At 46.5% G+C, this 26,847-nt stretch overlaps 1 protein-coding gene across 1 annotated transcript; it reads right to left on the minus strand.

Annotated features, from left to right (window-relative positions):
* Window positions 1-1,469: 1,469 nt before the first annotated feature.
* LOC143287863 (uncharacterized) lies at window positions 1,470-26,462 on the minus strand. Its single transcript, XM_076596100.1, has 5 exons — window positions 26,458-26,462; window positions 20,912-25,678; window positions 4,883-6,838; window positions 2,894-3,154; window positions 1,470-1,646 (listed from the first exon to the last, which is right to left on the minus strand). The coding sequence occupies exons 1-5, from the start codon at window positions 26,460-26,462 to the stop codon at window positions 1,607-1,609; spliced, it is 7,029 nt and encodes a 2,342-aa protein (XP_076452215.1). The 3' UTR covers window positions 1,470-1,606.
* Window positions 26,463-26,847: the final 385 nt, after the last annotated feature.

Here is a 26,847-nt window from a genome sequence, read left to right on the forward strand (position 1 = left end):
ATAATCTGCAGACGCTGACTGCTTTGTTCGTTGTGATATTGGCAGCTTTTGCTAGCAACACAAGATCTACTGCTACTATGGTTTAAATCATCACAACCGTCACCACCACCACCGCCACAACTACTACCATCAATAACTACTCTAATGACTGCACATTTAGCTGCTGCTTTGTGACTAGCAGGGGGCATAAGGAAATGAATAGCCCTCCCCAAATATACAACCTTTGTTATAGTCAAAGTGACCTTTGAGGCAGAGGTTGTACTGGCATGCTGCTGCCTGTCACTTCATGAGGTCTGTGTAGAATGGTGTTTTTCTTCACACCATGCCTGTTGAGGTTGTCTGGATTCAGATTTTTATTACCTTATTCATTACTCTGTAACTGTTGATAAAACAGCATTGCTAGAAAAGGATAATTCGTTCTTCCATCATTTTTTTAATGTCGTGGGGAGCATGTTTCTGAACCTAAAAAAATGGAAGATTTTTTCTTCCATCATTTTTGTTTGTCTTGGGGAGCATCTTTCTGAACCAGTTCATTTCATAACTGCCTCCATAAGCCAAAATGCTGAAGTGGAAACTATGAATAATCTAAGTGAAAAGTAGAGTTATGCTTAGTTATAATGTGGAATACTGAGTACATGTATTTGGGCATTATTTTTGCCTGTTAAGAAAACAAACGTGTAGAAAACACTTCAATGTGTACCAAAGTGAGTGAGTTTGTGAAGAACTACAACAACAATAACCGCCCACTTGCCACTTACACTAGAAATACCTACCGTATACACATGCTGTCACTTCTTCCACTTCAAATGAAACAGGTAAGGTATTGTTCTTTGGTGTTATTTTGATGTCAATTTTCTCCAATGGTTCTGCAGCTGTGGGTAGAGGAGGACTACTGAAGATTTTGCCAGGGTTGTCTTCAGTCTGCAGAAAGAACACAGTCTCATATTAATTTTTTTATCCTGACACAACAGCTGTGTGTATGGAATACAAACAAATCTGTTATCCCTCAAACCAATTCAACAACACAGCTTGATTTGATCAGTGAATAATATATGTCATCTAATTGAAACGGTGTTAAACTTTTCTTGTAAAACATGAAATTGGATGCATCCATCCAATGACTCTATGTAACCAAAAGGCACACTCCAAAATTCAAAGTGTGGACAAACATTGTACAACCCATGAACTCGGCACAACGCTGGCCACAAAAGTGTTTCATGCCACTACCTCAAATTCTGCACAAATCAGAATAAAATGTGGAAGCAATAGATACGAAGAAATATGAAACTGACGTCAACAGTGTGGGAACTTTCTTTACAACTGAAAAGAAGCAACCGTGTCACCCATGTAAACCTAAAAAGAATCTGTTGCATTACACTGAAGTCACAATGGCAGGTTTCTGATGCAACTTACAATCAATTCCTCTTCTTTACTTCTGTCACTGAAAACATATCTGACAACGATTGTGTGAACATTGCCAAGCTTTAGTTGTAGACTCATGAGATTGAATTCCTTTCCTCCTGCAGATATGACTGCTCCAGGCTCTCCACCAGGTGGGGCACTAAAGGTGTATCCTGACTGTTCAGTTTCACCTTCGGCTTCCACGTCAAAAGCTGCTAAATCTGATTTGTGTCCTTCCTTGCACTCTGAAAATGAAGTCATTAAATGATTTATCAAATAATACAGCAACATGTGTCACTCTCAAGAAAGGGAAGTAGAAAGAGAACAGGAAATCTAACGAAAAACGGAATGCCAAAAAGTGAGCCCATAAAATAAGAGAATATGATTTTTTTCTGGTGCACAGTAATATTTCTCTGTTTACCTTGTAAGTGCACTAAATATTGTCATATTTCTCATTCTCGACTGTGTACTTTTATACACGCAAAAAGGACACTGTTTAAAAGTGAGTATGACAAATCAGCTCACTTTACAATTGTTACAACTGAAAAAGCAGAGGTGTGATGCTCAATGAACTGAACGGCACATATGAACACACAAAAACAAAGTAATTGAAGAAATATTGAAGGAGATAGGTGTGTGGTGGTACCTGTAGGTCTGCTTGGAGTTCCAGTTGCAGCTTGTGTGGTTAGAACAGGACATTATCAGAAAATGAATCAAATGCATTCACATTTCCAGTTCACGAAGAAGGAGCAAAATTATGTTTTGGATTGTATAAGATCTGTGACTTGACTAGGAATAATCATTTTATTTAAGGCTGCATCACAATGATCAACAACTGCAATAGCAATGAAAGAGCTGCTACTGATACTGTCAATCACATAAAACCAGTTCATCCATCGCTATCACCACCACCACCACCACAACTACTACCACTCCTAACAACTCTAATGCCTGTCCATTTCTCCCTCCTTGCACTCTGGAGATGAAATGATGGAATGTTCTGGTGAATAACGCAATAACATCAATGTCAATTTCAAGAAAAAGAAGTAAATTTTAAACGGTAAAAAATCTAAGGAAATATGCAAAAACAGAAAAAACAATGATAAGCAGGTACACAATAGAAATATAAGAAACCTTCCATCTCTCGTGAAAAGAATACTTCTCTGTTTAACTGCTCCAATAACTACCAATACACATGCTTCTCTTTCTCGACTGGGTATGTTTATGGAGGAAAAGAATACATTGTCAGAAAATGAATCGAATGCACTCACATTTCCTGTTTTCGATTATGTTTTGTTCATGTCAAAGCTGTGAATGGAATAGAAATATTCTCTTTCTTTGAGACTGTCACAATCATTAAGAACAAATCTGGAAACAAATCTTACATTTTTATGAAAGTTTCAAAGCTCAGACAGTAGGCTTTTGGAAACACAGGATATCCAACTCTTCATAGAAAATGCACACACACACACAAACACACACACACACATACCTGTTGGTGGTTGTGGTGTGGATCCTGTTGGTGGTTGTGGTGTGGGCACTGTAGATCCTGTTGGTGGTTGTGGTGTAGATCCTGTTGGTGGTTGTTGTGTGGGCCCTGTAGATCCTGTTGGTGGCTGTGGTGTGGGCCCTGTAGATCCTGTTGGTGGTTGTGGTGTGGGCCCTGTAGATCCTGTTGGTGGTTGTGGTGTGGATCCTGTTGGTGGTTGTGGTGTGGGGCCTGTGGATACTGTTGGTGGTTGTGGTGTGGGCCCTGCACAGACAATATTCAAGTAATGAATACGTTATCATCTCAAAAAGAGAAATCGTGGATTCGTTTTATGATAAAATGGCGACATTTGCAGTACCTCCACAAACCATTACAAACTCTGATCAGGCTGTCACATACGAGCAAGTGTAATTGTCTGTGCCGAATTTTTGACGACGACAATTCAGCGGAGTTCAGTTAAACCACAATTTAGTTTATCTGCGACAAACCAGCGGTTACATATGAACACCAAATTGTCACTGTTTGTTTTGCTGTGTACTGATGAGTTTGAAGACCAAAGGAAATAGGGAAAGAATGAGAAAGAAACTAATGAAGCGGGAAAGGGAAAAAAGAGCAATCAAATAAGAAATTCAGGAAGGAAGATCAGAAAGAAACAACATCAAAAAATGAACGGAATTTAAGCAACAACAAAAAAGTAAGAGAAAGAAAAGTATAAAAACAAAATGAAGAGAAGGAAATGAATGAAATAATGACAGAAAGAAAGAGAAAAAGAAAGTGAGAAAGATAATGCATTGAGCACTAATGAACAACAGACGAAGTGTACTGTTGTGTGCATGGAATGTATGTATATCCGTGTGATTTAAAATTTACGAATGTGTGTGTGTGTGTGTGTGTGTGTGTGTGTGTGTGTCCGTCTTTGTGTCGGCGACAAGTTGGCGTTTTAACGATTATTCATCACATACTTAGTAATCGAATCGTATGCATTCACATTTCCTGTTCTCGATGACCTAGTGTATTTATCTTTAAAATCATATAAGAACTGGGAGTTGACTATGGATATTAATTTTCTTTGAGATTGTGTCACAATGCTCAACAACTGAATAACAATGAAAGTGCTCTTATTGATTCTGTCAATCATCACAACTATTTCAACCACCACCACCACAACTACTACCACTCCTAACAACACTAATGCCTGTCCATTTCCTCTGCTACTTTGTGACTAGCAGGAAGCTAAGGAAATGACTAATCCTCCTCAAATATACAATCTTTGGTACAAAGTGACCTTTGAAGCAGTGGCTGTACTGTCATGCTGATGACTGTCACTTCATGAGGTATGTGCAGAATGGTATTTGTTTCCACCGTGCCTATTGTCGTTCGTTGTTCTAGAATCGAGTGTTCGTCGTTTGGTACACTATTCGGTAATAGTTGATGAAACAGCATTCCACATCAAATAGATTCTTTCTTCTCTTTTTATCTTTGTTTTTGTTTCTGGGGTACATCTTTCTGAATCATTTCATTTGAATTATTGCAATCCATGGTTAAGAGTAGATGGGAAATAATCATCTAGGTCAAAAGAAGAGTGATTTATATGCATTGGGGGAATTATGTTTTTCTTGTTAAAAAAGAAACGTGAAAAAACACCTACACAAAGTGACTGAGACTGTAAAGCACTACAACCCACCCCTCCCCCCCTCTCAAAACAAACAAACAAACAAAACAAAAACAAAAAAAAACGTTAGCATTATGAACTGCACTGAAGGAAATAACAACGACAAATCAGTGGTCACTAAGTAAACAATGAAGGGTCGTTTCAAGGCTGTCTTGTCGCACACACACACGCGCACACACAGACACACACACACACACATCAATTTGCAATCACAGCATACAGATACATTTCATGCACACACATGCCTGTTGTTCACAAAGTTGCATATTGTTCTTATAGTCAGCCTTTTGGCATTCAGAAACGTAGCCAAGACATCACACCTGTAGATCCTGTTGGTGGTTGTGGTGTGGATCCTGTAGATCCTGTTGGTGGTTGTGGTGTGGGCCCTGTAGATAATGTTGGTGGTTGTGGTGTGGGCCCTGTAGATCCTGTTGGTGGTTGTGGTGTGGGTCCTGTTGGTGGTTGTGGTGTAGGTCCTGTAGATCCTGTTGGTGGTTGTGGTGTAGATCCTGTTGGTGGTTGTGGTGTGGGTCCTGTAGATCCTGTTGGTGGTTGTGGTGTAGGTCCTGTAGATCCTGTTGGTGGTTGTGGTGTGGGTCCTGTTGGTGGTTGTGGTGTAGGTCCTGTAGTTCCTGTTGGTGGTTGTGGTGTGGGGCCTGTAGATCCTGTTGGTGGTTGTGGTGTAGATCCTGTTGGTGGTTGTGGTGTGGGTCCTGTTGGTGGTTGTGGTGTGGGTCCTGTAGATCCTGTTGGTGGCTGTGGTGTAGGTCCTGTAGATCCTGTTGGTGGTTGTGGTGTGGGTCCTGTTGGTGGTTGTGGTGTAGGTCCTGTAGATCCTGTTGGTGGTTGTGGTGTCGGTCCTGTAGATCCTGTTGGTGGTTGTGGTGTAGGTCCTGTAGATCCTGTTGGTGGTTGTGGTGTGGGTCCTGTTGGTGGTTGTGGTGTAGGTCCTGTAGATCCTGTTGGTGGTTGTGGTGTAGATCCTGTTGGTGGTTGTGGTGTGGGTCCTGTTGGTGGTTGTGGTGTGGGCCCTGTAGTTCCTGTTGGTGGTTGTGGTGTGGGTCCTGTAGTTCCTGTTGGTGGTTGTGGTGTGGGTCCTGTAGATCCTGTTGGTGGTTGTGGTGTGGGCCCTGTTGGTGGTTTTGGTGTGGGTCCTGTAGTTCCTGTGGGTGGTTGTGGTGTGGGGCCTGTAGATCCTGTTGGTGGTTGTGGTGTGGGTCCTGTTGGTGGTTGTGGTGTAGGTCCTGTAGATCCTGTTGGTGGTTGTGGTGTCGGTCCTGTAGATCCTGTTGGTGGTTGTGGTGTAGGTCCTGTAGATCCTGTTGGTGGTTGTGGTGTCGGTCCTGTAGATCCTGTTGGTGGTTGTGGTGTAGGTCCTGTAGATCCTGTTGGTGGTTGTGGTGTAGATCCTGTTGGTGGTTGTGGTGTGGGTCCTGTTGGTGGTTGTGGTGTGGGCCCTGTAGTTCCTGTTGGTGGTTGTGGTGTGGGTCCTGTAGTTCCTGTTGGTGGTTGTGGTGTGGGTCCTGTAGATCCTGTTGGTGGTTGTGGTGTGGGCCCTGTTGGTGGTTTTGGTGTGGGTCCTGTAGTTCCTGTGGGTGGTTGTGGTGTGGGGCCTGTAGATCCTGTTGGTGGTTGTGGTGTGGGTCCTGTAGTTCCTGTTGGTGGTTGTGGTGTGGGTCCTGTAGATCCTGTTGGTGGTTGTGGTGTGGGTCCTGTAGATCCTGTTGGTGGTTGTGGTGTGGGCCCTGTTGGTGGTTGTGGTGTGGGCCCTGTTGGTGGTTTTGGTGTGGGTCCTGTAGATCCTGTTGGTGGTTGTGGTGTGGGTCCTGTAGTTCCTGTTGGTGGTTGTGGTGTGGGTCCTGTAGATCCTGTTGGTGGTTGTGGTGTGGGCCCTGTTGGTGGTTGTGGTGTGGGTCCTGTAGTTCCTGTTGGTGGTTGTGGTGTGGGTCCTGTTGGTGGTTTTGGTGTGGGTCCTGTAGATCCTGTTGGTGGTTGTGGTGTAGATCCTGTTGGTGGTTGTGGTGTGGGTCCTGTTGGTGGTTGTGGTGTGGGCCCTGTAGATCCTGTTGGTGGCTGTGGTGTGGGCCCTGTAGATCCTGTTGGTGGTTGTGGTGTGGGCCGTGTTGATCCTGTTGGTGGTTGTGGTGTGGGCCCTGTAGATCCTGTTGGTGGTTGTGGTGTGGGCCCTGTTGATCCTGTTGGTGGTTGTGGTGTGGATCCTGTTGGTGGTTGTGGTGTGGGGCCTGTAGATACTGTTGGTGGTTGTGGTGTGGGCCCTGCACAGACAATATTCAAGTAATGAATACGTTATCATCTCAAAAAGAGAAATCGTGGATTCGTTTTATGATAAAATGGCGACATTTGCAGTACCTCCACAAACCATTACAAACTCTGATCAGGCTGTCACATACGAGCAAGTGTAATTGTCTGTGCCGAATTTTTGACGACGACAATTCAGCGGAGTTCAGTTAAACCACAATTTAGTTTATCTGCGACAAACCAGCGGTTACATATGAACACCAAATTGTCACTGTTTGTTTTGCTGTGTACTGATGAGTTTGAAGACCAAAGGAAATAGGGAAAGAATGAGAAAGAAACTAATGAAGCGGGAAAGGGAAAAAAGAGCAATCAAATAAGAAATTCAGGAAGGAAGATCAGAAAGAAACAACATCAAAAAATGAACGGAATTTAAGCAAGAACAAAAAAGTAAGAGAAAGAAAAGTATAAAAACAAAATGAAGAGAAGGAAATGAATGAAATAATGACAGAAAGAAAGAGAAAAAGAAAGTGAGAAAGATAATGCATTGAGCACTAATGAACAACAGACGAAGTGTACTGTTGTGTGCATGGAATGTATGTATATCCGTGTGATTTAAAATTTACGAATGTGTGTGTGTGTGTGTGTGTGTGTGTGTGTCCGTCTTTGTTTCGGCGACAAGTTGGCGTTTTAACGATTATTCATCACATACTTAGTAATCGAATCGTATGCATTCACATTTCCTGTTCTCGATGACCTAGTGTATTTATCTTTAAAATCATATAAGAACTGGGAGTTGACTATGGATATTAATTTTCTTTGAGATTGTGTCACAATGCTCAACAACTGAATAACAATGAAAGTGCTCTTATTGATTCTGTCAATCATCACAACTATTTCAACCACCACCACCACAACTACTACCACTCCTAACAACACTAATGCCTGTCCATTTCTCTGCTACTTTGTGACTAGCAGGAAGCTAAGGAAATGACTAATCCTCCTCAAATATACAATCTTTGGTACAAAGTGACCTTTGAAGCAGTGGCTGTACTGTCATGCTGATGACTGTCACTTCATGAGGTATGTGCAGAATGGTATTTGTTTCCACCGTGCCTATTGTCGTTCGTTGTTCTAGAATCGAGTGTTCGTCGTTTGGTACACTATTCGGTAATAGTTGATGAAACAGCATTCCACATCAAATAGATTCTTTCTTCTCTTTTTATCTTTGTTTTTGTTTCTGGGGTACATCTTTCTGAATCATTTCATTTGAATTATTGCAATCCATGGTTAAGAGTAGATGGGAAATAATCATCTAGGTCAAAAGAAGAGTGATTTATATGCATTGGGGGAATTATGTTTTTCTTGTTAAAAAAGAAACGTGAAAAAACACCTACACAAAGTGACTGAGACTGTAAAGCACTACAACCCACCCCTCCCCCCGTCTCAAAACAAACAAACAAACAAAACAAAAACAAAAAAAAACGTTAGCATTATGAACTGCACTGAAGGAAATAACAACGACAAATCAGTGGTCACTAAGTAAACAATGAAGGGTCGTTTCAAGGCTGTCTTGTCGCACATACACACGCGCACACACAGACACACACACACACACACACATCAATTTGCAATCACAGCATACAGATACATTTCATGCACACACATGCCTGTTGTTCACAAAGTTGCATATTGTTCTTATAGTCAGCCTTTTGGCATTCAGAAACGTAGCCAAGACATCACACCTGTAGATCCTGTTGGTAGTTGTGGTGTGGATCCTGTAGATCCTGTTGGTGGTTGTGGTGTGGGCCCTGTAGTTCCTGTTGGTGGTTGTGGTGTGGGTCCTGTTGGTGGTTGTGGTGTGGGCCCTGTAGATACTGTTGGTGGTTGTGGTGTGGGCCCTGTAGTTCCTGTTGGTGGTTGTGGTGTGGGTCCTGTAGTTCCTGTTGGTGGTTGTGGTGTGGGCCCTGTAGTTCCTGTTGATGGTTGTGTAGGTCCTGTAGATCCTGTTGGTGGTTGTGGTGTGGGTCCTGTTGGTGGTTGTGGTGTGGGCCCTGTAGTTCCTGTTGGTGGTTGTGGTGTGGGGCCTGTAGATCCTGTTGGTGGTTGTGGTGTAGGTCCTGTAGATCCTGTTGGTGGTTGTGGTGTAGAACCTGTTGGTGGTTGTGGTGTAGATCCTGTTGGTGGTTGTGGTGTGGGTCCTGTAGTTCCTGTTGGTGGTTGTGGTGTGGGTCCTGTTGGTGGTTGTGGTGTGGGTCCTGTAGTTCCTGTTGGTGGTTGTGGTGTGGGTCCTGTAGATCCTGTTGGTGGTTGTGGTGTGGGCCCTGTTGGTGGTTTTGGTGTGGGTCCTGTAGTTCCTGTTGGTGGTTGTGGTGTGGGGCCTGTAGATCCTGTTGGTGGTTGTGGTGTGGGTCCTGTAGTTCCTGTTGGTGGTTGTGGTGTGGGTCCTGTAGATCCTGTTGGTGGTTGTGGTGTGGGTCCTGTAGATCCTGTTGGTGGTTGTGGTGTGGGCCCTGTTGGTGGTTTTGGTGTGGGTCCTGTAGATCCTGTTGGTGGTTGTGGTGTGGGTCCTGTAGTTCCTGTTGGTGGTTGTGGTGTGGGGCCTGTAGATCCTGTTGGTGGTTGTGGTGTGGGCCCTGTAGTTCCTGTTGGTGGTTGTGGTGTGGGGCCTGTAGATCCTGTTGGTGGTTGTGGTGTAGGTCCTGTAGATCCTGTTGGTGGTTGTGGTGTAGAACCTGTTGGTGGTTGTGGTGTAGATCCTGTTGGTGGTTGTGGTGTGGGTCCTGTAGTTCCTGTTGGTGGTTGTGGTGTGGGTCCTGTTGGTGGTTGTGGTGTGGGTCCTGTAGTTCCTGTTGGCGGTTGTGGTGTGGGTCCTGTAGATCCTGTTGGTGGTTGTGGTGTGGGCCCTGTTGGTGGTTTTGGTGTGGGTCCTGTAGTTCCTGTTGGTGGTTGTGGTGTGGGGCCTGTAGATCCTGTTGGTGGTTGTGGTGTGGGTCCTGTAGTTCCTGTTGGTGGTTGTGGTGTGGGTCCTGTAGATCCTGTTGGTGGTTGTGGTGTGGGTCCTGTAGATCCTGTTGGTGGTTGTGGTGTGGGCCCTGTTGGTGGTTTTGGTGTGGGTCCTGTAGATCCTGTTGGTGGTTGTGGTGTGGGTCCTGTAGTTCCTGTTGGTGGTTGTGGTGTGGGTCCTGTAGATCCTGTTGGTGGTTGTGGTGTGGGCCCTGTTGGTGGTTGTGGTGTGGGTCCTGTAGTTCCTGTTGGTGGTTGTGGTGTGGGTCCTGTTGGTGGTTTTGGTGTCGGTCCTGTAGATCCTGTTGGTGGTTGTGGTGTAGATCCTGTTGGTGGTTGTGGTGTGGGTCCTGTTGGTGGTTGTGGTGTAGGTCCTGTAGATCCTGTTGGTGGTTGTGGTGTGGGTCCTGTTGGTGGTTGTGGTGTAGGTCCTGTAGTTCCTGTTGGTGGTTGTGGTGTAGGTCCTGTAGATCCTGTTGGTGGTTGTGTAGGTCCTGTAGATCCCGTTGGTGGTTGTGGTGTGGGTCCTGTTGGTGGTTGTGGTGTGGGCCCTGTAGTTCCTGTTGGTGGTTGTGGTGTGGGGCCTGTAGATCCTGTTGGTGGTTGTGGTGTGGGTCCTGTTGGTGGTTGTGGTGTGGGTCCTGTTGGTGGTTGTGGTGTGGGTCTTGTAGATCCTGTTGGTGGTTGTGGTGTGGGTCCTGTTGGTGGTTGTGGTGTAGGTCCTGTAGATCCTGTTGGTGGTTGTGGTGTGGGTCCTGTTGGTGGTTGTGGTGTGGGCCCTGTAGTTCCTGTTGGTGGTTGTGGTGTGGGGCCTGTAGATCCTGTTGGTGGTTGTGGTGTAGATCCTGTTGGTGGTTGTGGTGTGGGTCCTGTTGGTGGTTGTGGTGTGGGTCCTGTAGATCCTGTTGGTGGCTGTGGTGTAGGTCCTGTAGATCCTGTTGGTGGTTGTGGTGTGGGTCCTGTTGGTGGTTGTGGTGTAGGTCCTGTAGATCCTGTTGGTGGTTGTGGTGTAGATCCTGTTGGTGGTTGTGGTGTGGGTCCTGTTGGTGGTTGTGGTGTCGGTCCTGTAGATCCTGTTGGTGGTTGTGGTGTAGGTCCTGTAGATCCTGTTGGTGGTTGTGGTGTGGGTCCTGTTGGTGGTTGTGGTGTAGGTCCTGTAGATCCTGTTGGTGGTTGTGGTGTAGATTCTGTTGGTGGTTGTGGTGTGGGTCCTGTTGGTGGTTGTGGTGTGGGCCCTGTAGTTCCTGTTGGTGGTTGTGGTGTGGGTCCTGTAGTTCCTGTTGGTGGTTGTGGTGTGGGTCCTGTAGATCCTGTTTGTGGTTGTGGTGTGGGGCCTGTAGATCCTGTTGGTGGTTGTGGTGTGTGTCCTGTAGTTCCTGTTGGTGGTTGTGGTGTGGGTCCTGTAGATCCTGTTGGTGGTTGTGGTGTGGGCCCTGTTGGTGGTTGTGGTGTGGGTCCTGTAGTTCCTGTTGGTGGTTGTGGTGTGGGTCCTGTTGGTGGTTTTGGTGTGGGTCCTGTAGATCCTGTTGGTGGTTGTGGTGTAGATCCTGTTGGTGGTTGTGGTGTGGGTCCTGTTGGTGGTTGTGGTGTGGGCCCTGTAGATCCTGTTGGTGGTTGTGGTGTGGGTCCTGTAGATCCTGTTGGTGGTTGTGGTGTTGGTCCTGTAGTTCCTGTTGGTGGTTGTGGTGTAGGTCCTGTAGATCCTGTTGGTGGTTGTGGTGTAGGTCCTGTAGATCCTGTTGGTGGTTGTGGTGTGGGCCCTGTTGGTGGTTGTGGTGTGGGTCCTGTAGTTCCTGTTGGTGGTTGTGGTGTGGGTCCTGTTGGTGGTTTTGGTGTGGGTCCTGTAGATTCTGTTGGTGGTTGTGGTGTAGATCCTGTTGGTGGTTGTGGTGTGGGTCCTGTTGGTGGTTGTGGTGTAGGTCCTGTAGATCCTGTTGGTGGTTGTGTATGTCCTGTAGATCCCGTTGGTGGTTGTGGTGTGGGTCCTGTTGGTGGTTGTGGTGTAGATCCTGTTGGTGGTTGTGGTGTAGGTCCTGTAGATCCTGTTGGTGGTTGTGTAGGTCCTGTAGATCCCGTTGGTGGTTGTGGTGTGGGTCCTGTTGGTGGTTGTGGTGTGGGGCCTGTAGTTCCTGTTGGTGGTTGTGGTGTGGGGCCTGTAGATCCTGTTGGTGGTTGTGGTGTGGGTCCCGTTGGTGGTTGTGGTGTAGGTCCTGTAGATCCTGTTGGTGGTTGTGGTGTAGATCCTGTTGGTGGTTGTGGTGTGGGTCCTGTTGGTGGTTGTGGTGTGGGTCCTGTAGATCCTGTTGGTGGTTGTGGTGTGGGTCCTGTTGGTGGTTGTGGTGTAGGTCCTGTAGATCCTGTTGGTGGTTGTGGTGTGGGTCCTGTTGGTGGTTGTGGTGTGGGCCCTGTAGTTCCTGTTGGTGGTTGTGGTGTGGGGCCTGTAGATCCTGTTGGTGGTTGTGGTGTAGATCCTGTTGGTGGTTGTGGTGTGGGTCCTGTTGGTGGTTGTGGTGTGGGTCCTGTAGATCCTGTTGGTGGCTGTGGTGTAGGTCCTGTAGATCCTGTTGGTGGTTGTGGTGTGGGTCCTGTTGGTGGTTGTGGTGTAGGTCCTGTAGATCCTGTTGGTGGTTGTGGTGTAGATCCTGTTGGTGGTTGTGGTGTGGGTCCTGTTGGTGGTTGTGGTGTCGGTCCTGTAGATCCTGTTGGTGGTTGTGGTGTAGATCCTGTAGATCCTGTTGGTGGTTGTGGTGTGGGTCCTGTTGGTGGTTGTGGTGTAGGTCCTGTAGATCCTGTTGGTGGTTGTGGTGTAGATCCTGTTGGTGGTTGTGGTGTGGGTCCTGTTGGTGGTTGTGGTGTGGGCCCTGTAGTTCCTGTTGGTGGTTGTGGTGTGGGTCCTGTAGTTCCTGTTGGTGGTTGTGGTGTGGGTCCTGTAGATCCTGTTGGTGGTTGTGGTGTGGGCCCTGTTGGTGGTTTTGGTGTGGGTCCTGTAGTTCCTGTTGGTGGTTGTGGTGTGGGGCCTGTAGATCCTGTTGGTGGTTGTGGTGTGGGTCCTGTAGTTCCTGTTGGTGGTTGTGGTGTGGGTCCTGTAGATCCTGTTGGTGGTTGTGGTGTGGGTCCTGTAGATCCTGTTGTTTGTTGTGGTGTGGGTCCTGTAGATCCTGTTGGTGGTTGTGGTGTGGGCCCTGTTGGTGGTTTTGGTGTGGGTCCTGTAGATCCTGTTGGTGGTTGTGGTGTGGGTCCTGTAGATCCTGTTGGTGGTTGTGGTGTGGGTCCTGTAGATCCTGTTGGTGGTTGTGGTGTGGGCCCTGTTGGTGGTTGTGGTGTGTGTCCTGTAGTTCCTGTTGGTGGTTGTGGTGTGGGTCCTGTTGGTGGTTTTGGTGTGGGTCCTGTAGATCCTGTTGGTGGTTGTGGTGTAGATCCTGTTGGTGGTTGTGGTGTAGATCCTGTTGGTGGTTGTGGTGTGGGTCCTGTTGGTGGTTGTGGTGTGGGTCCTGTAGATCCTGTTGGTGGTTGTGGTGTGGGTCCTGTTGGTGGTTGTGGTGTAGGTCCTGTAGATCCTGTTGGTGGTTGTGGTGTGGGTCCTGTTGGTGGTTGTGGTGTGGGCCCTGTAGTTCCTGTTGGTGGTTGTGGTGTGGGGCCTGTAGATCCTGTTGGTGGTTGTGGTGTAGATCCTGTTGGTGGTTGTGGTGTGGGTCCTGTTGGTGGTTGTGGTGTGGGTCCTGTAGATCCTGTTGGTGGCTGTGGTGTAGGTCCTGTAGATCCTGTTGGTGGTTGTGGTGTGGGTCCTGTTGGTGGTTGTGGTGTAGGTCCTGTAGATCCTGTTGGTGGTTGTGGTGTAGATCCTGTTGGTGGTTGTGGTGTGGGTCCTGTTGGTGGTTGTGGTGTCGGTCCTGTAGATCCTGTTGGTGGTTGTGGTGTAGGTCCTGTAGATCCTGTTGGTGGTTGTGGTGTGGGTCCTGTTGGTGGTTGTGGTGTAGGTCCTGTAGATCCTGTTGGTGGTTGTGGTGTAGATCCTGTTGGTGGTTGTGGTGTGGGTCCTGTTGGTGGTTGTGGTGTGGGCCCTGTAGTTCCTGTTGGTGGTTGTGGTGTGGGTCCTGTAGTTCCTGTTGGTGGTTGTGGTGTGGGTCCTGTAGATCCTGTTGGTGGTTGTGGTGTGGGCCCTGTTGGTGGTTTTGGTGTGGGTCCTGTAGTTCCTGTTGGTGGTTGTGGTGTGGGGCCTGTAGATCCTGTTGGTGGTTGTGGTGTGGGTCCTGTAGTTCCTGTTGGTGGTTGTGGTGTGGGTCCTGTAGATCCTGTTGGTGGTTGTGGTGTGGGTCCTGTAGATCCTGTTGTTTGTTGTGGTGTGGGTCCTGTAGATCCTGTTGGTGGTTGTGGTGTGGGCCCTGTTGGTGGTTTTGGTGTGGGTCCTGTAGATCCTGTTGGTGGTTGTGGTGTGGGTCCTGTAGATCCTGTTGGTGGTTGTGGTGTGGGCCCTGTTGGTGGTTGTGGTGTGGGTCCTGTAGTTCCTGTTGGTGGTTGTGGTGTGGGTCCTGTTGGTGGTTTTGGTGTGGGTCCTGTAGATCCTGTTGGTGGTTGTGGTGTAGATCCTGTTGGTGGTTGTGGTGTAGATCCTGTTGGTGGTTGTGGTGTGGGTCCTGTTGGTGGTTGTGGTGTGGGCCCTGTAGATCCTGTTGGTGGTTGTGGTGTGGGTCCTGTAGATCCTGTTGGTGGTTGTGGTGTTGGTCCTGTAGTTCCTGTTGGTGGTTGTGGTGTAGGTCCTGTAGATCCTGTTGGTGGTTGTGGTGTAGGTCCTGTAGATCCTGTTGGTGGTTTTTGTGTGGGTCCTGTTGGTGGTTGTGGTGTGGGTCCTGTTGGTGGTTGTGGTGTGGGCCCTGTAGTTCCTGTTGGTGGTTGTGGTGTGGGTCCTGTAGTTCCTGTTGGTGGTTGTGGTGTGGGCCCTGTAGTTCCTGTTGGTGGTTGTGGTGTGGGCCCTGTAGTTCCTGTTGGTGGTTGTGGTGTGGGGCCTGTAGATCCTGTTGGTGGTTGTGGTGTAGATCCTGTTGGTGGTTGTGGTGTGGGTCCTGTTGGTGGTTGTGGTGTAGGTCCTGTAGATCCTGTTGGTGGTTGTGTATGTCCTGTAGATCCCGTTGGTGGTTGTGGTGTGGGTCCTGTTGGTGGTTGTGGTGTAGATCCTGTTGGTGGTTGTGGTGTAGGTCCTGTAGATCCTGTTGGTGGTTGTGTAGGTCCTGTAGATCCCGTTGGTGGTTGTGGTGTGGGTCCTGTTGGTGGTTGTGGTGTGGGCCCTGTAGTTCCTGTCGTTGGTTGTGGAGTTGACCCTGTAGATCCTGTTGGTGGTTGTGGTGTAGGCCCTGTAGATCCTGTTGGTGGCTGTGGTGTGGGTCCTGTTGGTGGTTGTGGTGTGGATCCTGTTGGTGGTTGTGGTGTGGGCCCTGTAGATCCTGTTGGTGGTTGTGGTGTGGGCCCTGTTGGCACTGTTGTTGGTTGTGTTGGAACAATAGATTTGATAAAAGTTATCAAAAGTTATTGTATTGACAACTATATCAAGTCTTCTCTGAATATCCATGTACTGTAGTCTTTGTCTACTGTACATCTTTCCTTTTTCCAGTCAGTATATAAATTGATTTGTTTTCTTGATTCGTCATTTACAGTGTAAGTACTATTAGAGAAACAGCGTCGAAAAAGTGTTCGATATAATGATGATGATGATAAGGAAGGTGGGTTTTTTTTCCTTGTCATCGTTATCATCATCATCATAATCACCATCATCATCAACATCCTCATTATCATCATTATCTATATCATTTGCTGGATCTTTGGACTGAAATACTTTGTTGTCAGTTCGTTCCAAATTAGGCCATTCTGAATTTGCACCGTCCAGAGGTTGAATCACGCACCACGTGAAGTTTTTGTCAGAACATCAGAAAATAGTCACTCCCATGAAGCTCGACGTGATAATCATCTCCACTCAAGGATAAAGCAGCTTCAAGCACGATAGTGTACCATTGGCAGAATGAAGATTGTCGAGACTTTCATCATTTAAGCTGCACAAGCTGAGAGGATGTCTGTACATAGGAAATCTCTTGGTGACAAGTGGTTGTTTCCCTAAAACCTTAAAATACACCATCAGTAAAAGCGGTTGAGGCACTGATCTATGAGAGAAACCAGATCTTGTTGAAAGACTGAGAAACATGAAGGAATATAATCTGCAGACGCTGACTGCTTTGTTCGTTGTGATATTGGCAGCTTTTGCTAGCAACACAAGATCTACTGCTACTATGGTTTAAATCATCACAACCGTCACCACCACCACCGCCACAACTACTACCATCAATAACTACTCTAATGACTGCACATTTAGCTGCTGCTTTGTGACTAACAGGGGGCATAAGGAAATGAATAGCCCTCCCCAAATATACAACCTTTGTTATAGTCAAAGTGACCTTTGAGGCAGAGGTTGTACTGGCATGCTGCTGCCTGTCACTTCATGAGGTCTGTGTAGAATGGTGTTTTTCTTCACACCATGCCTGTTGAGGTTGTCTGGATTCAGATTTTTATTACCTTATTCATTACTCTGTAACTGTTGATAAAACAGCATTGCTAGAAAAGGATAATTCGTTCTTCCATCATTTTTTTAATGTCGTGGGGAGCATGTTTCTGAACCTAAAAAAATGGAAGATTTTTTCTTCCATCATTTTTGTTTGTCTTGGGGAGCATCTTTCTGAACCAGTTCATTTCATAACTGCCTCCATAAGCCAAAATGCTGAAGTGGAAACTATGAATAATCTAAGTGAAAAGTAGAGTTATGCTTAGTTATAATGTGGAATACTGAGTACATGTATTTGGGCATTATTTTTGCCTGTTAAGAAAACAAACGTGTAGAAAACACTTCAATGTGTACCAAAGTGAGTGAGTTTGTGAAGAACTACAACAACAATAACCGCCCACTTGCCACTTACACTAGAAATACCTACCGTATACACATGCTGTCACTTCTTCCACTTCAAATGAAACAGGTAAGGTATTGTTCTTTGGTGTTATTTTGATGTCAATTTTCTCCAATGGTTCTGCAGCTGTGGGTAGAGGAGGACTACTGAAGATTTTGCCAGGGTTGTCTTCAGTCTGCAGAAAGAACACAGTCTCATATTAATTTTTTTATCCTGACACAACAGCTGTGTGTATGGAATACAAACAAATCTGTTATCCCTCAAACCAATTCAACAACACAGCTTGATTTGATCAGTGAATAATATATGTCATCTAATTGAAACGGTGTTAAACTTTTCTTGTAAAACATGAAATTGGATGCATCCATCCAATGACTCACTATGTAACCAAAAGGCACACTCCAAAATTCAAAGTGTGGACAAACATTGTACAACCCATGAACTCGGCACAACGCTGGCCACAAAAGTGTTTCATGCCACTACCTCAAATTCTGCACAAATCAGAATAAAATGTGGAAGCAATAGATACGAAGAAATATGAAACTGACGTCAACAGTGTGGGAACTTTCTTTACAACTGAAAAGAAGCAACCGTGTCACCCATGTAAACCTAAAAAGAATCTGTTGCATTACACTGAAGTCACAATGGCAGGTTTCTGATGCAACTTACAATCAATTCCTCTTCTTTACTTCTGTCACTGAAAACATATCTGACAACGATTGTGTGAACATTGCCAAGCTTTAGTTGTAGACTCATGAGATTGAATTCCTTTCCTCCTGCAGATATGACTGCTCCAGGCTCTCCACCAGGTGGGGCACTAAAGGTGTATCCTGACTGTTCAGTTTCACCTTCGGCTTCCACGTCAAAAGCTGCTAAATCTGATTTGTGTCCTTCCTTGCACTCTGAAAATGAAGTCATTAAATGATTTATCAAATAATACAGCAACATGTGTCACTCTCAAGAAAGGGAAGTAGAAAGAGAACAGGAAATCTAACGAAAAACGGAATGCCAAAAAGTGAGCCCATAAAATAAGAGAATATGATTTTTTTCTGGTGCACAGTAATATTTCTCTGTTTACCTTGTAAGTGCACTAAATATTGTCATATTTCTCATTCTCGACTGTGTACTTTTATACACGCAAAAAGGACACTGTTTAAAAGTGAGTATGACAAATCAGCTCACTTTACAATTGTTACAACTGAAAAAGCAGAGGTGTGATGCTCAATGAACTGAACGGCACATATGAACACACAAAAACAAAGTAATTGAAGAAATATTGAAGGAGATAGGTGTGTGGTGGTACCTGTAGGTCTGCTTGGAGTTCCAGTTGCAGCTTGTGTGGTTAGAACAGGACATTATCAGAAAATGAATCAAATGCATTCACATTTCCAGTTCACGAAGAAGGAGCAAAATTATGTTTTGGATTGTATAAGATCTGTGACTTGACTAGGAATAATCATTTTATTTAAGGCTGCATCACAATGATCAACAACTGCAATAGCAATGAAAGAGCTGCTACTGATACTGTCAATCACATAAAACCAGTTCATCCATCGCTATCACCACCACCACCACCACAACTACTACCACTCCTAACAACTCTAATGCCTGTCCATTTCTCCCTCCTTGCACTCTGGAGATGAAATGATGGAATGTTCTGGTGAATAACGCAATAACATCAATGTCAATTTCAAGAAAAAGAAGTAAATTTTAAACGGTAAAAAATCTAAGGAAATATGCAAAAACAGAAAAAACAATGATAAGCAGGTACACAATAGAAATATAAGAAACCTTCCATCTCTCGTGAAAAGAATACTTCTCTGTTTAACTGCTCCAATAACTACCAATACACATGCTTCTCTTTCTCGACTGGGTATGTTTATGGAGGAAAAGAATACATTGTCAGAAAATGAATCGAATGCACTCACATTTCCTGTTTTCGATTATGTTTTGTTCATGTCAAAGCTGTGAATGGAATAGAAATATTCTCTTTCTTTGAGACTGTCACAATCATTAAGAACAAATCTGGAAACAAATCTTACATTTTTATGAAAGTTTCAAAGCTCAGACAGTAGGCTTTTGGAAACACAGGATATCCAACTCTTCATAGAAAATGCACACACACACACAAACACACACACACACACACACATACCTGTTGGTGGTTGTGGTGTGGATCCTGTTGGTGGTTGTGGTGTGGGCACTGTAGATCCTGTTGGTGGTTGTGGTGTAGATCCTGTTGGTGGTTGTTGTGTGGGCCCTGTAGATCCTGTTGGTGGCTGTGGTGTGGGCCCTGTAGATCCTGTTGGTGGTTGTGGTGTGGGCCCTGTAGATCCTGTTGGTGGTTGTGGTGTGGATCCTGTTGGTGGTTGTGGTGTGGGGCCTGTGGATACTGTTGGTGGTTGTGGTGTGGGCCCTGCACAGACAATATTCAAGTAATGAATACGTTATCATCTCAAAAAGAGAAATCGTGGATTCGTTTTATGATAAAATGGCGACATTTGCAGTACCTCCACAAACCATTACAAACTCTGATCAGGCTGTCACATACGAGCAAGTGTAATTGTCTGTGCCGAATTTTTGACGACGACAATTCAGCGGAGTTCAGTTAAACCACAATTTAGTTTATCTGCGACAAACCAGCGGTTACATATGAACACCAAATTGTCACTGTTTGTTTTGCTGTGTACTGATGAGTTTGAAGACCAAAGGAAATAGGGAAAGAATGAGAAAGAAACTAATGAAGCGGGAAAGGGAAAAAAGAGCAATCAAATAAGAAATTCAGGAAGGAAGATCAGAAAGAAACAACATCAAAAAATGAACGGAATTTAAGCAACAACAAAAAAGTAAGAGAAAGAAAAGTATAAAAACAAAATGAAGAGAAGGAAATGAATGAAATAATGACAGAAAGAAAGAGAAAAAGAAAGTGAGAAAGATAATGCATTGAGCACTAATGAACAACAGACGAAGTGTACTGTTGTGTGCATGGAATGTATGTATATCCGTGTGATTTAAAATTTACGAATGTGTGTGTGTGTGTGTGTGTGTGTGTGTGTGTGTGTCCGTCTTTGTGTCGGCGACAAGTTGGCGTTTTAACGATTATTCATCACATACTTAGTAATCGAATCGTATGCATTCACATTTCCTGTTCTCGATGACCTAGTGTATTTATCTTTAAAATCATATAAGAACTGAGAGTTGACTATGGATATTAATTTTCTTTGAGATTGTGTCACAATGCTCAACAACTGAATAACAATGAAAGTGCTCTTATTGATTCTGTCAATCATCACAACTATTTCAACCACCACCACCACAACTACTACCACTCCTAACAACACTAATGCCTGTCCATTTCTCTGCTACTTTGTGACTAGCAGGAAGCTAAGGAAATGACTAATCCTCCTCAAATATACAATCTTTGGTACAAAGTGACCTTTGAAGCAGTGGCTGTACTGTCATGCTGATGACTGTCACTTCATGAGGTATGTGCAGAATGGTATTTGTTTCCACCGTGCCTATTGTCGTTCGTTGTTCTAGAATCGAGTGTTCGTCGTTTGGTACACTATTCGGTAATAGTTGATGAAACAGCATTCCACATCAAATAGATTCTTTCTTCTCTTTTTATCTTTGTTTTTGTTTCTGGGGTACATCTTTCTGAATCATTTCATTTGAATTATTGCAATCCATGGTTAAGAGTAGATGGGAAATAATCATCTAGGTCAAAAGAAGAGTGATTTATATGCATTGGGGGAATTATGTTTTTCTTGTTAAAAAAGAAACGTGAAAAAACACCTACACAAAGTGACTGAGACTGTAAAGCACTACAACCCACCCCTCCCCCCCTCTCAAAACAAACAAACAAACAAAACAAAAACAAAAAAAAACGTTAGCATTATGAACTGCACTGAAGGAAATAACAACGACAAATCAGTGGTCACTAAGTAAACAATGAAGGGTCGTTTCAAGGCTGTCTTGTCGCACACACACACGCGCACACACAGACACACACACACACACATCAATTTGCAATCACAGCATACAGATACATTTCATGCACACACATGCCTGTTGTTCACAAAGTTGCATATTGTTCTTATAGTCAGCCTTTTGGCATTCAGAAACGTAGCCAAGACATCACACCTGTAGATCCTGTTGGTGGTTGTGGTGTGGATCCTGTAGATCCTGTTGGTGGTTGTGGTGTGGGCCCTGTAGATAATGTTGGTGGTTGTGGTGTGGGCCCTGTAGATCCTGTTGGTGGTTGTGGTGTGGGTCCTGTTGGTGGTTGTGGTGTAGGTCCTGTAGATCCTGTTGGTGGTTGTGGTGTAGATCCTGTTGGTGGTTGTGGTGTGGGTCCTGTAGATCCTGTTGGTGGTTGTGGTGTAGGTCCTGTAGATCCTGTTGGTGGTTGTGGTGTGGGTCCTGTTGGTGGTTGTGGTGTGGGTCCTGTTGGTGGTTGTGGTGTCGGTCCTGTAGATCCTGTTGGTGGTTGTGGTGTAGGTCCTGTAGATCCTGTTGGTGGTTGTGGTGTGGGTCCTGTTGGTGGTTGTGGTGTAGGTCCTGTAGATCCTGTTGGTGGTTGTGGTGTAGATCCTGTTGGTGGTTGTGGTGTGGGTCCTGTTGGTGGTTGTGGTGTGGGCCCTGTAGTTCCTGTTGGTGGTTGTGGTGTGGGTCCTGTAGTTCCTGTTGGTGGTTGTGGTGTGGGTCCTGTAGATCCTGTTGGTGGTTGTGGTGTGGGCCCTGTTGGTGGTTTTGGTGTGGGTCCTGTAGTTCCTGTTGGTGGTTGTGGTGTGGGGCCTGTAGATCCTGTTGGTGGTTGTGGTGTGGGTCCTGTAGTTCCTGTTGGTGGTTGTGGTGTGGGTCCTGTAGATCCTGTTGGTGGTTGTGGTGTGGGTCCTGTAGATCCTGTTGTTTGTTGTGGTGTGGGTCCTGTAGATCCTGTTGGTGGTTGTGGTGTGGGCCCTGTTGGTGGTTTTGGTGTGGGTCCTGTAGATCCTGTTGGTGGTTGTGGTGTGGGTCCTGTAGATCCTGTTGGTGGTTGTGGTGTGGGTCCTGTAGATCCTGTTGGTGGTTGTGGTGTGGGCCCTGTTGGTGGTTGTGGTGTGGGTCCTGTAGTTCCTGTTGGTGGTTGTGGTGTGGGTCCTGTTGGTGGTTTTGGTGTGGGTCCTGTAGATCCTGTTGGTGGTTGTGGTGTAGATCCTGTTGGTGGTTGTGGTGTAGATCCTGTTGGTGGTTGTGGTGTGGGTCCTGTTGGTGGTTGTGGTGTGGGCCCTGTAGATCCTGTTGGTGGTTGTGGTGTGGGTCCTGTAGATCCTGTTGGTGGTTGTGGTGTTGGTCCTGTAGTTCCTGTTGGTGGTTGTGGTGTAGGTCCTGTAGATCCTGTTGGTGGTTGTGGTGTAGGTCCTGTAGATCCTGTTGGTGGTTTTTGTGTGGGTCCTGTTGGTGGTTGTGGTGTGGGTCCTGTTGGTGGTTGTGGTGTGGGCCCTGTAGTTCCTGTTGGTGGTTGTGGTGTGGGTCCTGTAGTTCCTGTTGGTGGTTGTGGTGTGGGCCCTGTAGTTCCTGTTGGTGGTTGTGGTGTGGGCCCTGTAGTTCCTGTTGGTGGTTGTGGTGTGGGGCCTGTAGATCCTGTTGGTGGTTGTGGTGTAGATCCTGTTGGTGGTTGTGGTGTGGGTCCTGTTGGTGGTTGTGGTGTGGGGCCTGTAGATCCTGTTGGTGGTTGTGGTGTAGGTCCTGTAGATCCTGTTGGTGGTTGTGGTGTGGGTCCTGTTGGTGGTTGTGGTGTAGGGCCTGTAGATCCTGTTGGTGGTTGTGGTGTAGATCCTGTTGGTGGTTGTGGTGTGGGTCCTGTTGGTGGTTGTGGTGTGGGCCCTGTAGATCCTGTTGGTGGTTGTGGTGTGGGTCCTGTTGGTGGTTGTGGTGTAGGTCCTGTTGATCCTGTTGGTGGTTGTGGTGTGGGTCCTGTAGATCCTGTTGGTGGTTGTGGTGTGGGTCCTGTAGTTCCTGTTGGTGGTTGTGGTGTGGGTCCTGTAGATCCTGTTGGTGGTTGTGGTGTGGGTCCTGTAGATCCTGTTGGTGGTTGTGGTGTGGGTCCTGTAGATCCTGTTGGTGGTTGTGGTGTGAGTCCTGTAGATCCTGTTGGTGGTTGTGGTGTGGGCCCTGTTGGTGGTTTTGGTGTGGGTCCTGTAGATCCTGTTGGTGGTTGTGGTGTGGGTCCTGTAGTTCCTGTTGGTGGTTGTGGTGTGGGTCCTGTAGATCCTGTTGGTGGTTGTGGTGTGGGCCCTGTTGGTGGTTGTGGTGTGGGTCCTGTAGTTCCTGTTGGTGGTTGTGGTGTGGGGCCTGTAGATCCTGTTGGTGGTTGTGGTGTGGGTCCTGTAGTTCCTGTTGGTGGTTGTGGTGTGGGTCCTGTAGATCCTGTTGGTGGTTGTGGTGTGGGTCCTGTAGATCCTGTTGTTTGTTGTGGTGTGGGTCCTGTAGATCCTGTTGGTGGTTGTGGTGTGGGCCCTGTTGGTGGTTTTGGTGTGGGTCCTGTAGATCCTGTTGGTGGTTGTGGTGTGGGTCCTGTAGATCCTGTTGGTGGTTGTGGTGTGGGTCCTGTAGATCCTGTTGGTGGTTGTGGTGTGGGCCCTGTTGGTGGTTGTGGTGTGGGTCCTGTAGTTCCTGTTGGTGGTTGTGGTGTGGGTCCTGTTGGTGGTTTTGGTGTGGGTCCTGTAGATCCTGTTGGTGGTTGTGGTGTAGATCCTGTTGGTGGTTGTGGTGTAGATCCTGTTGGTGGTTGTGGTGTGGGTCCTGTTGGTGGTTGTGGTGTGGGCCCTGTAGATCCTGTTGGTGGTTGTGGTGTGGGTCCTGTAGATCCTGTTGATGGTTGTGGTGTTGGTCCTGTAGTTCCTGTTGGTGGTTGTGGTGTAGGTCCTGTAGATCCTGTTGGTGGTTGTGGTGTAGGTCCTGTAGATCCTGTTGGTGGTTTTTGTGTGGGTCCTGTTGGTGGTTGTGGTGTGGGTCCTGTTGGTGGTTGTGGTGTGGGCCCTGTAGTTCCTGTTGGTGGTTGTGGTGTGGGTCCTGTAGTTCCTGTTGGTGGTTGTGGTGTGGGCCCTGTAGTTCCTGTTGGTGGTTGTGGTGTGGGCCCTGTAGTTCCTGTTGGTGGTTGTGGTGTGGGGCCTGTAGATCCTGTTGGTGGTTGTGGTGTAGATCCTGTTGGTGGTTGTGGTGTGGGTCCTGTTGGTGGTTGTGGTGTGGGGCCTGTAGATCCTGTTGGTGGTTGTGGTGTAGGTCCTGTAGATCCTGTTGGTGGTTGTGGTGTGGGTCCTGTTGGTGGTTGTGGTGTAGGGCCTGTAGATCCTGTTGGTGGTTGTGGTGTAGATCCTGTTGGTGGTTGTGGTGTGGGTCCTGTTGGTGGTTGTGGTGTGGGCCCTGTAGATCCTGTTGGTGGTTGTGGTGTGGGTCCTGTTGGTGGTTGTGGTGTAGGTCCTGTTGATCCTGTTGGTGGTTGTGGTGTGGGTCCTGTAGATCCTGTTGGTGGTTGTGGTGTGGGTCCTGTAGTTCCTGTTGGTGGTTGTGGTGTGGGTCCTGTAGATCCTGTTGGTGGTTGTGGTGTGGGTCCTGTAGATCCTGTTGGTGGTTGTGGTGTGAGTCCTGTAGATCCTGTTGGTGGTTGTGGTGTGGGCCCTGTTGGTGGTTTTGGTGTGGGTCCTGTAGATCCTGTTGGTGGTTGTGGTGTGGGTCCTGTAGTTCCTGTTGGTGGTTGTGGTGTGGGTCCTGTAGATCCTGTTGGTGGTTGTGGTGTGGGCCCTGTTGGTGGTTGTGGTGTGGGTCCTGTAGATCCTGTTGGTGGTTTTGGTGTAGATCCTGTTGGTGGTTTTGGTGTGGGTCCTGTTGGTGGTTGTGGTGTGGGCCCTGTAGATCCTGTTGGTGGTTGTGGTGTGGGCCCTGTTGGTGGTTGTGGTGTGGGTCCTGTAGATCCTGTTGGTGGTTGTGGTGTGGGTCCTGTTGGTGGTTGTGGTGTAGGTCCTGTAGATCCTGTTGGTGGTTGTGGTGTGGGTCCTGTAGATCCTGTTGGTGGTTGTGGTGTGGGTCCTGTAGTTCCTGTTGGTGGTTGTGGTGTGGGCCCTGTAGATCCTGTTGGTGGTTGTGGTGTGGGTCCTGTTGGTGGTTGTGGTGTATGTCCTGTAGTTCCTGTTGGTGGTTGTGGTGTGGGCCCTGTAGATCCTGTTGGTGGTTGTGGTGTTGGTCCTGTTGGTGGTTGTGGTGTGGATCCTGTTGGTGGTTGTGGTGTGGGCCCTGTAGATCCTGTTGGTGGTTGTGGTGTGGGCCCTGTAGATCCTGTTGGTGGTTGTGGTGTGGGTCCTGTTGGTGGTTGTGGTGTATGTCCTGTAGTTCCTGTTGGTGGTTGTGGTGTGGGCCTTGTAGATCCTGTTGGTGGTTGTGGTGTGGGCCCTGTAGATCCTGTTGGTGGTTGTGGTGTGGGCCCTGTAGATCCTGTTGGTGGTTGTGGTGTGGGCCCTGTAGATCCTGTTGGTGGTTGTGGTGTGGGCCCTGTTGGTGGTTGTGGTGTGGATCCTGTTGGTGGTTGTGGTGTGGGTCCTGTTGGTGGTTGTGGTGTGGATCCTGTTGGTGGTTGTGGTGTGGGCCCTGTAGATCCTGTTGGTGGTTGTGGTGTGGATCCTGTTGGTGGTTGTGGTGTGGGTCCTGTCGTTCCTGTTGGTGGTTGTGGTGTGGATCCTGTTGGTGGTTGTGGTGTAGATCCTGTTGGTGGTTGTGGTGTGGGTCCTGTAGATCCTGTTGGTGGTTGTGGTGTAGATCCTGTTGGTGGCTGTGGTGTGGGTCCTGTAGATCCTGTTGGTGGCTGTGGTGTGGGTCCTGTTGGTGGTTGTGGTGTGGGGCCTGTAGATACTGTTGGTGGGTGCGGTGTGGGCCCTGTAGATACAATATTTTTAAAAATGTATTCGTTATTATCTCAAAAAGATAAATTGTTGGTTCGTTTGCTGAGAAACTGGCGACATTTGCAGTACGGTTGGCCATAACAAAATGTGATTATGCTGCCAGATACGAACAAGTGTGACTGTTGATAGTAAACAGATGCCAAACATCGCAAAGGTCATTTAACACATACCGCGCTATGCTGAGTGATCTACACGCTTTATCCAGTAATGGAATCATGAGGAGAAAAAGAAAGAGATTAAGAAATCGTTAAAAAGTGTCCTATATCAAATATTGTTTAAAAAAAAAAAAAGAAAAAAAAAGAATATATATATATATATATATATATATAAATATAAGTTTGGGAGAAGAAAATAAAAAAAGACAAGAGAGGCAAGGCCTTCAAGACTCACTTGTGACACACATAAGAAAATAAATGAATCAATCCAATCGTTAAAATATTTTGTGTATTTGTTATGATAAAGTTTTGGGTTAAAAAAAGGCCTGAGCGCAGATTCGAACCCAGCATATTCGGGTGGGAAGAAACAGCCTTACTCGCTGCACTATTGCAGGCCCGTTTAATGACGTTCAAAAAATAACATTTATGCATGCTTTTTTTTCTTTTAAAGGGCAATAAATCCATTGTGGTATTCGAAGTGGTAAAGTCTGTGGTATAAGAGACGTGGCTATTGTCAGAATCACATTGCAACATTTAGCCGTTTTTTCTCTGGATCTAGATAGATGTTCAAGTTTAGTTACACCCGTCGGGAAAATACGACATGGTGGATTCAATTTCTCTTTTATGTTCATTCCAGTTGAGTATCCACTTTAAAAGATTCATATGCAGTAAACACGTCGATGATGTAGTCTGAGTCACTGTATGTGTTCTGTCCAGAATGTGTATTTCTTTCCATTTAATTGCAAACAAGAAAATCGAGGTCACGCCGTCTACTCACTAAGCATCGCCAACGCTACTGCAACTGGGATGCGGCTATATGGTGTTTTCGGAATCCCGGAAATGGCCTCAACGAAATAAACCGTTAATGATACGGAAAATCCGGCTTAATTCGGGAGACTTACAAATTCTTATTGGTATGACTGTTAAGATTTGTTTCCTGCGATTTGTAAGCCAAACTTGGTATTTACGGACAAAACATTTCCAGAGA

This window comes from Babylonia areolata, chromosome 12, assembly GCF_041734735.1.
Source record: "Babylonia areolata isolate BAREFJ2019XMU chromosome 12, ASM4173473v1, whole genome shotgun sequence".
Lineage (NCBI taxonomy): Eukaryota > Metazoa > Mollusca > Gastropoda > Neogastropoda > Buccinidae > Babylonia > Babylonia areolata.